Source organism: Podarcis pityusensis, assembly GCF_964106645.2.
Source record: "Podarcis pityusensis genome assembly, chromosome: 15".
NCBI classification, from domain to species: Eukaryota; Metazoa; Chordata; class Lepidosauria; order Squamata; family Lacertidae; genus Podarcis; species Podarcis pityusensis.
Genome location: NC_138040.1, coordinates 2,894,669 through 2,905,068, shown reverse-complemented (window position 1 = coordinate 2,905,068; position 10,400 = coordinate 2,894,669). Strand labels below are relative to the sequence as shown.

General features: G+C 45.8%; 1 protein-coding gene and 1 long non-coding RNA gene across 4 annotated transcripts; one reads left to right on the top strand and one right to left on the bottom strand.

Moving 5' to 3' along the window:
• Window positions 1–270: 270 nt before the first annotated feature.
• On the bottom strand, window positions 271–3,392 carry UBB (ubiquitin B). 2 transcript variants are annotated; one of them, XM_080983041.1, is made up of 2 exons: window positions 3,240–3,392; window positions 271–2,029 (listed from the first exon to the last, which is right to left on the bottom strand). In XM_080983041.1, the coding sequence occupies exon 2, from the start codon at window positions 2,020–2,022 to the stop codon at window positions 421–423; it is 1,602 nt and encodes a 533-aa protein (XP_080839167.1). In that variant the 5' UTR covers window positions 2,023–2,029; window positions 3,240–3,392; the 3' UTR covers window positions 271–420. The 2 variants fall into 2 exon arrangements, with proteins under 2 accessions (XP_080839167.1, XP_080839168.1); XM_080983042.1 differs by lacking the exon at window positions 3,240–3,392 and adding an exon at window positions 3,001–3,021.
• A 149-nt stretch (window positions 3,393–3,541) lies between these two features.
• LOC308464139 lies at window positions 3,542–5,677 on the top strand. 2 transcript variants are annotated; one of them, XR_013979872.1, is made up of 2 exons: window positions 3,542–3,785; window positions 5,085–5,677. It is a non-coding gene; the product is annotated as an uncharacterized lncRNA (long non-coding RNA). The 2 variants fall into 2 exon arrangements; XR_013979873.1 differs by lacking the exon at window positions 3,542–3,785 and adding an exon at window positions 3,897–4,472.
• Window positions 5,678–10,400: the final 4,723 nt, after the last annotated feature.

Below are 10,400 nucleotides of genomic sequence, written 5' to 3'. Positions count from 1 at the left end.
CTAAGCTTACACCTGTTTTAACATGGCAAAAAGTCTGGAGCTGTGACTTCCATCATTGCAGTTATACCTCATGACATGTTTGGTATCAGTTTATTTAGGATTAAGTTGCAGAATCCATGTGAACTTGCACTTAATTTTGGTATCTCTTGCTATGTTACCTTTGATTTCTTTCCCAGAACCTTGCAGTTACGCACAACACCTACAGTGTAAAAAAACTGGGAGAAAAGTATTCTTGAACACCATACTTAATCATTCATGAGAACTACAAAGTAATGTGCAACAAAAACTTTTATTTAGCATTTACACCAACAGTCCAGCAGTTACTTAAACTTTTATTTACCTTACAATATTAAGACATTAAACAGCTACAGTGCAAACAAATGCTATTGGCAACTTGCAAATAAAGAGTTCCGTTAACACCTAAAAGCCACCTCTCAGACGCAGCACAAGGTGGAGGGTGGATTCTTTCTGGATGTTGTAGTCAGAGAGGGTGCGGCCATCTTCCAGCTGCTTTCCGGCGAAGATCAGCCTCTGCTGGTCAGGGGGAATGCCTTCTTTGTCCTGGATTTTAGCTTTCACGTTCTCGATGGTGTCACTGGGCTCCACTTCCAGAGTGATGGTCTTCCCAGTGAGTGTCTTGACAAAGATCTGCATACCTCCCCTCAGACGCAGCACAAGATGGAGGGTGGATTCCTTCTGGATGTTGTAGTCAGAGAGGGTGCGGCCATCTTCCAGCTGCTTTCCGGCGAAGATCAGCCTCTGCTGGTCAGGGGGAATGCCTTCTTTGTCCTGGATCTTAGCTTTCACGTTCTCGATGGTGTCACTGGGCTCCACTTCCAGAGTGATGGTCTTCCCAGTGAGTGTCTTGACAAAGATCTGCATACCTCCCCTCAGACGCAGCACAAGATGGAGGGTGGATTCCTTCTGGATGTTGTAGTCTGAGAGGGTGCGGCCATCTTCCAGCTGCTTTCCGGCGAAGATCAGCCTCTGCTGGTCAGGGGGAATGCCTTCTTTGTCCTGGATCTTAGCTTTCACGTTCTCGATGGTGTCACTGGGCTCCACTTCCAGAGTGATGGTCTTCCCAGTGAGTGTCTTGACAAAGATCTGCATACCTCCCCTCAGACGCAGCACAAGATGGAGGGTGGATTCCTTCTGGATGTTGTAGTCGGAGAGGGTGCGGCCATCTTCCAGCTGCTTTCCGGCGAAGATCAGCCTCTGCTGGTCAGGGGGAATGCCTTCTTTGTCCTGGATCTTAGCTTTCACGTTCTCGATGGTGTCACTGGGCTCCACTTCCAGAGTGATGGTCTTCCCAGTGAGTGTCTTGACAAAGATCTGCATACCTCCCCTCAGACGCAGCACAAGATGGAGGGTGGATTCCTTCTGGATGTTGTAGTCAGAGAGGGTGCGGCCATCTTCCAGCTGCTTTCCGGCAAAGATCAGCCTCTGCTGGTCAGGGGGAATGCCTTCTTTGTCCTGGATCTTAGCTTTCACGTTCTCGATGGTGTCACTGGGCTCCACTTCCAGAGTGATGGTCTTCCCAGTGAGTGTCTTGACAAAGATCTGCATACCTCCCCTCAGACGCAGCACAAGATGGAGGGTGGATTCCTTCTGGATGTTGTAGTCTGAGAGGGTGCGGCCATCTTCCAGCTGCTTTCCGGCGAAGATCAGCCTCTGCTGGTCAGGGGGAATGCCTTCTTTGTCCTGGATCTTAGCTTTCACGTTCTCGATGGTGTCACTGGGCTCCACTTCCAGAGTGATGGTCTTCCCAGTGAGTGTCTTGACAAAGATCTGCATACCTCCCCTCAGACGCAGCACAAGATGGAGGGTGGATTCCTTCTGGATGTTGTAGTCGGAGAGGGTGCGGCCATCTTCCAGCTGCTTTCCGGCAAAGATCAGCCTCTGCTGGTCAGGAGGAATGCCTTCTTTGTCCTGGATTTTAGCTTTCACATTCTCAATTGTGTCGCTGGGCTCCACCTCCAGGGTGATGGTCTTGCCAGTCAGAGTCTTGACAAAGATCTGCATTTTTTATCTGCAATAATAATACATTATGAGTATCTCATTATACTTCAGCACCTTCCCATTTCAGCAATGCAGAAGTTATCCAATAACCAGAAACACTAAAAGCCTGTGACGTTTTAAACACCCATCAGAACCAATATGAGTAGACTGTAAATTAAGTTTCCAACGTTTTTCATTTTGTATCAGCAATTATCAGAGATACAATGGAATTGTCTCCCATGCATCTATAAGCAGAAAAACGAGGTGAAACTGGCAAGCCTAGTCAAACTAAAAACTATTTGATATCCTCAAATACTATACACCAAGGTCAGAAGCAGGGGGGAAAACCCTCACTGCAAAACCACAAGAGGCAAAACCTGCAAGGAGCCCAGCTGGATGACCTTTTGAAGCCCCATTTTAACCAATTAAGTGATCTCACACTTATTCCCCACCCACTATGCTTTTGCTCATAAACATACATTCTACGCATGCGCTTTCCCAAGCCACCCCCCCTTTTTTGCTTTAATACTTTACATCCCATTTGCCCTTATTAGAACTGACTCAAAGGCAGCTCATTGCTACAAACAATACCAGTATAACGCCAGCCCATCACATGCCAAATCTTTTGTAATTATGACGCACCGTCCCGGAACGATTTGCATTGCACTTTTGGGGGGAAGGTGGGAGGGAGAACTACCCAGGACTCCTAAAATTAGCCCCGTAGGTTTCTGGCAACCGACTCTCCTCATCCCCGTTTTTTAAAAAATATAGTACCAAGTTTGCTTCTTTGTGCTTCATACACGGGTGCATTTTTACTATACAGTATTAAGTATGTGCGTCAGCTGAGGCTCCCGCTTATACGGTTCCCCACCCATTTAAAACGCGCGTCTCCCGACCGCCACGACACGGCTTTTGCCCGCTTCTTTGTGAGGACCTCCATTACAGCACAATAAAAATGAATTTATGGGGGGGAGGGGCTGGTCTCGGTTTATTCCTTTTTACCTCATCGGCGCAGAAAGCGCCGCGCTCGCCCTTCAGGCGCGCCTCCCGCCACGAAGCCACCCCATCTCCCCTCTGGCCAGGGCTGCGCAGGAAGACCCTCGCCGAGCCCCCCCCGCCCCCCCCCACGTCGCCGGGCAGCGCCTCGCCACAATGGAGGCCGGTGACGCCACACCCCGGAGGCGCCGCCACGTCGCTCGAAAGGCGGCCTTCTTTCCCAACCACCCTCTCCGCCGTCTTACCAATGTGCTACGACCGATTCAACTAGGAAAATCGAATCCCGACCGTCGCTTCCGTTGACAAAACTCTCCCCGACCTCTCCTTTCGTCAATGACAGCGCCGAATATGTCCGCTTCGCTTCCGCCCTCTGGTATTTATAGACCTCTGTGACTTATCGCTCCTCCTTCTGAGCGGAGTTCTAGTCTCCTTCCGCTAAAAAAAATAGTCCGGCGATAAACGGTAATGAGAGCCACTTCTCCCTTCCCGGTATGTCCCCCGCTATTTGAAAGGAAGGAAAAATGAAAACGGAGAAAGACGTTGTGGTCTCCTTGTTACGACACGCGATAAAACGAGTTGTGCGAGCTGCGGAGGGATATACAAGAGCAGGTGAAGAGACTCTGCGCAATTTCGACCGGCCGTTGAAGAGAGGCGGGATTAAATCGGAGGCTCGGTGGCGATTGGTGCGAAGGGAGGAACCATGCGATCGCTGATTGGCTCTCGGGTAGGAAAGCTCTGGAAGGATCTGGAGAAAGGAAGGGAGGTGTTTTTCCTCCGTGTGTTTCTAATGAGTAAGTCTTCGCTGATTGGTGCAGGGTGAGGTCACCCTCGTTGCTAAGGCCCCTCCGCCTCAGCGGAGCAGATTTCGAGAAGTGGGGTGGGAGGAAAGTGAATGTGGGCTGTTGTGCGCATGCGGGAGAGGAGGGGGGGCGGCGAACGGAGGCTGGTGGGGGATGGGCATCTTCGTGGGTGGGGGAGGGGTCTCCTGAGGGGAAATTAATATTAAAACTGAAAAATCAAGATGATAAAACCAAAATACATATAAAGCACATAAAATACATATAAAACAATAGAGAAGAGAGAATGCTTTCATTCTCTCACAAATGGGGCCTCTCCTCTTTGAGGGAAAATTTGGCTCCCCCTCAGAAACCTTCACCATTTTAAAAGAGTGGTTATGTAATTAACTGAGGCGTTTTTTTCCTGTTCTTCAGTCCCAGAAGGAGAGGTGCCAATTATAACCTCGCTATGTTTGAAAATCTATTTGTTTCTTGTCATACAATGTTTTTTTTTAAATTTCATATTTTCCCATTATGAGATAGTCTCCAAGCAGAATATTTGAGGGGGGGGGGAATAAATTAAAAACACTGCATGCATTATCATTGGTGAACAAAACTGGAAGGAACGGGGAAGCAGGGTCAAAAAAGGAAAATAAAAAAGCCCAGGGGGAAAAAAAGAATTGCCACTAACCAGCAAGTCAGGTCTGTTGAACAAAATACTTGAATAGTATCACCAAAATATGCCCCGTAAGTCAGGCTTTGTAAAATGGAGTCACTCGTGCCCAGCAGAACTTCTCCCCTCATACATTTTAAAAGTGGGGGGTACATATTTCCATACTGAGTTATCCCCCAAAGTCTTCATAGAAAATGTTAAAAGGATAACCCATATTTATGTATTAAGCTATTTATCGTGTTGACCCATCTAGCCACATATGAGGTGCTTGTTCCTGGGGAGACAATTCTGTTTGTCTCCTTGCTGCAAACCGTTCCATGTTTTTGTCACTGGAGTTGCTGGCATCAAAACAATAGTTGTGCAAAGTTGTCTTAATTATTATTACTATTATTATTAATTTATATCCTGCCCATCTGGCTGGCTTTCCCAGTCTTTACACAGGGAGTCTCCAGCAGTTGGTCTCAGAGTAGACCCATTGAAATCAATGGAGTGAATTTAGCCATGTCCGTCAATTTCAGTGGGTCTACTCTAAATATTGCTTACTTGGGTTCAACGCACCCCCCAAGTTATTATGTAGCGATGAAAACTGTGCTCAGCATTTGAAACTCAAGCTGGTGTTTTCTGTTTTTGGCTTTCGACAGGAAACAATGTTCCAGTCCCTGAAGCCGTTTCCTCTTCTGAGCTCACCTGAAATTAATACTTTGTTCTGCCAGATGGGAATCTCGCCGAGTACCTTGAAACAGGGTCACACAACCAGTTTCTCTCTTCTTCCACTGCCTAGGATTAGCAAGCAAGAGGCACCCTGAATTTTGCAACTTAATAGCATATGCATGTTATTTCCTATAGCACTTCCTGTAAAAAAAAAAAAGAAGAAGAAAAGAGGTATCCAGGAGAAAACAGAGTGGATACATATTTTAAGAGGATTGGATACAAAATAAGTTTGAAATGGCTGGCTTGTTGTGTTCATTATTTATTTGCTTTTAAAGCCTTTACAAAAACCCGACTTTCCTTGTACAAACCTACAGTTTAGCGGCTGACCTCAGATTAATAAAATGCAATAAAGAAACAAAGAAAAAGAAAAGCAATAGTAAAATGTTGTGAATACAGTGAGGGGGGGGGGAAGTATTTGATCCCCTGCTAAATTTGCCTGTTTGCCCTCTGATGAAGAAATGACCAGTCCATAATTTTAATGGTAGGTTTATTGTAGCTGTGAGAGACAGAATAACAACAGGAACCCCCCCCCCCCAGAAACCCAGAAGACAAAAGTTAAAGATTGATGTGCATTAGAATGAATGAAATAAATATTTGATCCCCTATCAACCAGCTAGATGTCAGGCTACCTGGTATTTTCACTGTATGTAATGAGCTGAGATTAGAAGCACCTGATGCAAGGAAAAGGTTTTACCTGTCATCCCAGTTTGTTACCTGTACCAAAGACACCTGTTGACAAAAGCAATCAATCCAGAAAAACAGAATGAATTTGCTGCAGCCCCTTCACAATTTCTGGGTTGCCCACAGTTTTTTTTAAAAAACCCACAATTTGCTTAAAATGTCTTGGTGAGTTAAAAAAAATTCACTTGCCCCCTCAAAAAGGGAATCAATAAAAATATATTCTTCAGCTTTTTATAAGGATGAACTCATTGAATCAGACAGATCTATGCTACTTGCATTGCTTCTTTGTCAAAGCATACTTCTGTGTAACATTGAGAGTCTCACAGATGTCAAGGATCTAATACATATTCCATTCTCTTTGAAGACCAAAGCAATGTGCAAATGGGGATAAATAAGCTTTTTCTTAATGCCTTGGAAATCTGTTTCCCACCCATCTAAAACAATTGCTGGACATCCAAGAAGAGGAAGAGTTCTGTGTTGCTTAGAAGCTTTCAGAATGCATTGTGAAACTGGTGGGGTGATGGTACTAATAAACACTATACTTTATTGACCAGATGTCCCCAGTTCCACAAATCTGTCCCCAGACAAATTCGTCCCCAGAAATGTCCCCAGATTTGCAACGCATCATATGGCAACTTCCGGAGAGGGAAAATGGTGGGCATCACGGCAGCAAGCAGCTCCTGAAGCCAGCCAGAGTCAACTGCGCTACCAGGCTGGCTCCGGGCTGCTGAGACTGTCGCTGCCACCGCCACCACCGAAGAGGAACCGGGGACGTCCGGTGGTACAGATCTCCTGCCCCCTCCCCCCTTTGGTTTGACTGATCAGGGGAGGCTCGGGAGTTGTGGGCAGCTGGCCATTGCCCAGTTTTTTTAAAACTCTGTGCATTTATGTTTCACAGGGTGTGAAATAAAATAATAATAATATTTATACCCCGCCCTCCCCAGCCAGGAACGGGCTCAGGGCAGCTAACACCAAATATAATTTACAGTGGTACCTCGGGTTACATATGCTTCAGGTTACATACGCTTCAGGTTACAGACTCCCCTAATCCAGAAATAGTGCTTCAGGTTAAGAACTTTGCTTCAGGATGAGAAGAGAAATCATGCAGCGGCGGCGCAGCGGCAGCAGGAGGCCCCATTAGCTAAAGTGGTGCTTCAGGTTAAGAACAGTTTCAGGTTAAGAACGGACCTCCAGAACGAATTAAGTTCTTAACTTGAGGTACCACTGTTCAATATAACGTAATGGGAAAAACAAACAGACAACAACAACAACAAACAAACAGTTAATTAAAATGCGGCTTAAGAAGGGCTTTGCACCTTGACTGGCAGAGAAACCGCACCCCTTGTGCCCCTCCTGGGCAATGGCCACCCGCCCGTGACTCCTGAGCCTCTCCCAATCTATCAAAACAAAGGGGGAAGGGGGCAGAAGATTGGGGAAGGCTCGGGAGTCACGGGTGGGCAGCGCGCTGTTGCCCAGTTTTTAAAAAAACTCTGTGCATTTATGTTTCACAGGGTGCAAAAGAAGGGCTTTGCACCTTTATACAATATGCATGTGCGCTTGGGCCCAGGGTCTTTTGCCTCACCATCCCCACTACTGACTCCCTGTTGCTACTCTGCTTCCAAAAAAAAAAAAGTGTCCCCAGATTCATTGAAAAAAATCTGGTACCCATATGTTAATCTTGAGTCAGTTTGTGTTCCACAACATGTTTACGGGCATAGCTTGTGCCATATCATGGGGTAACTCCAGAATGTAGACCATTGACCCTGGAAAGCCTTTGAAACACGTTTCCTTTTAAATGCTATCCTGAGAATTCTGGGTGACTCTGTGCTTAACGAGTACCAGCTGATGGCAACATATCGATCATTGCTGGGCTGGCAAAAACCACAAATAAATCCAGATCTTGTGACCTCCTTGATCCTTTCAGTGCATTTGGATTTCCCAGAAAAACTGAGGGCAGGCAAGAACTAGGTCACCAGGCAACATTATGAAAGCATCTATTATTTGGAAAGAGGGCTGTGTGTGTTTGCATAGATTTGTACACAAGTCACAAGGTGATGATCAGGGTGCATGCAGAATCACCCACTGCTGATTTAGGAGAGTTTACACACACACACACACACACACACACACACACACTGCCTGATGTGGGAATCCAAGGGTATGTTGTGCTGTTGTTTTCCTAAGAAAAGGAATTAAAAGAGTGCTCAGGAAACAACCCGATTTCATTGTTTACTGTTCAGACAAACAAAGCTAGATTGAGGTGGCAGGGGGAGGAGTGTTTCAGGGATGCTTCTCAGCATAATCTGCCTGGTTTGTGTCTCTTGACTTCAAACAGGACAGATAACATTTGAACTGACATCACATTCATCATCCACGATAACCCAACTTGTATGGATCACAGAAATGCTCGTGTTCCCTTCAGCACAAATGACAGCATCCTTGCTTTAGATTATGTTGTTCTCTTCCTGATGACAGTTTTGCTCTCCTTGCAAAAAAAAATCTGTTACTTTTAAATGGTTTGTATCCAGTGTTAGTTAGCCATAGTCAGAGTAGACCCATTGAAATTAATTGACCTATTTCTGTGGGTCTCCTCTGAGTATGCCTAATGTTGGATACAACCCAATATTTTTGTCAATATTCACCCAGGTTTGTATAAACTCTGCAAGGGTGGGTTAATTTCTAGAAGTGACTGGTAAATATTAACATTTTGCTAACATCACCATTTTTTATCCAGGCCCCTGGGCATAGCTCACAGGGCTGTGCATTTGTTTTCTAAGCAGCTGAAAGCTGAGTTCAGATGACCTAACAGCTTGGAAATGCTGCCTGCGAGACGAACTCTTTAACATGCTCAGACAAGTCCATCTGGGGCAGGTGTGAGTTACTGGCCCAAATGTCTGCTTCGTCAAATCAGAATTCCAGTGGTGAGCTATTTCCAGCAGAACACACATAGAGAGATTTCAGAGGGACTGAACAGAGCAGCTGACATCTGAAAATGAAATGATTTGTTGTTAAAGTGATTTGACTCCAAACAGAAATTTGATTTGAACACTACAGGACGCTTCCATGAGATAAAAATGAGACTTGTGGCTTTGACCAACATATTGGGGGGCGGAGGGGGAATTCGACAATGATCTTGTTACACCGTGGTCTCCATAGGGCATGCTGAAGAGTTCTGTGAAGCCAAGAAGCTTGGATAGATGAGCCTTAGCCACCATCAATCCAACTGTTATAGGAATTCTAAGGTTATATATATATATATATATAGTGCATAAATGTACAAGTATATAAACCACGTGTCTGAAATAGTACAGGAGAGCAATCCTGAAGCCATTTTGACTCTCCAATGACCTCAAATATTCCTCTGCAGTGAGGAAGGAAATGAGAAAGTCTCCCCATTGTCTCTTTGCTCACAAATCCTGTTTTCAGGGCATATTTGTGTATGAATAGGGTGAGCCGGTGATCTGGATTCAGGAACTAAGTATTTAGCATCTCAAAAGGAATGGCCAGGCTGGCCAGGTGGAGTAATCAGTGACCATTGTCAGGTATCCTGACAGACAGGATTTCTGTTGGAAACTGCCCCCTGTGATGTATTTCTGTTGGAGACCGCCTTCTTCTGTGATGTATGTATGATGTTTTGGAGTTACGGGGCGTCTGGTTGACCACCCTGAAAACAATATGTTGGAATAACTAGGCCCGCTTTAGACTGATCCAGCAGCCAAGCACTTCTCTGCTTCTGCTTTTCTTTAATTACCGGTATATGTTACATTTATATACCACATTTTCCTCCAAGGAGCTCAAGGCTTTGTACATGGTTCTTCCTGTCCCCAGTTTACTCTCACGCCAACAAGGTAAATTAGGCTGTGAAAGACAGTGGCTGGCCCAAGGTCACCCAGTGAGAGCTTAATGGCTGAGCAGGGATTTGAACCCTCGTCTCCAAGGTCATAGTCCAAGCACGACAATTTTTGACTTGAGTAGTCATCATAAATCTAAGCAGGAAGTTGAACAGACCAGAGACCGTGCCTCCTCCCATCCTGCTTTCCTTCCTCCAGCAACCAGAATCTAATCGGATCAGGGCCCAGTATCCTCTATTGGGAACGGCTCCCTGTCAAAATGCAACGGAGAGTTACACAAGATTGCAGAGGGATCTTTTGCACAACCCCCCACAAGCGAGAGAGGCCTTTCGTGCTGCCTGAATGCCTATTTGGTATCGTTGCCCAGCCTGAATCACAAAACGGGCTGCTCTCCCAGAAACCTCGCTCTGCTGAGTCACTGCCACGCAAGCATGCCTGATTAAGATAGCGCCAGGCAGTGGGCAGGGGAGAACGGTACTTTTGTACCGAAGCACAGCTTATCCTTGGAAGTGAACTTTGAACAACACAAGATAACTGGAGAATGTTCCACAGCTTCTAGACTGTTCTTTCTTTTTGCCCTTTAATCCCCCCCTCCTCTTCCCCCTTCTTCAACTAATCAGAATATTATTCTATAGCCTCTGCCAACCTGGTGCCCCCCAGATGCCCCAGCCCAACTTCCATCAGCCACAACCTAGAGATCCGTAGCAACTGGAA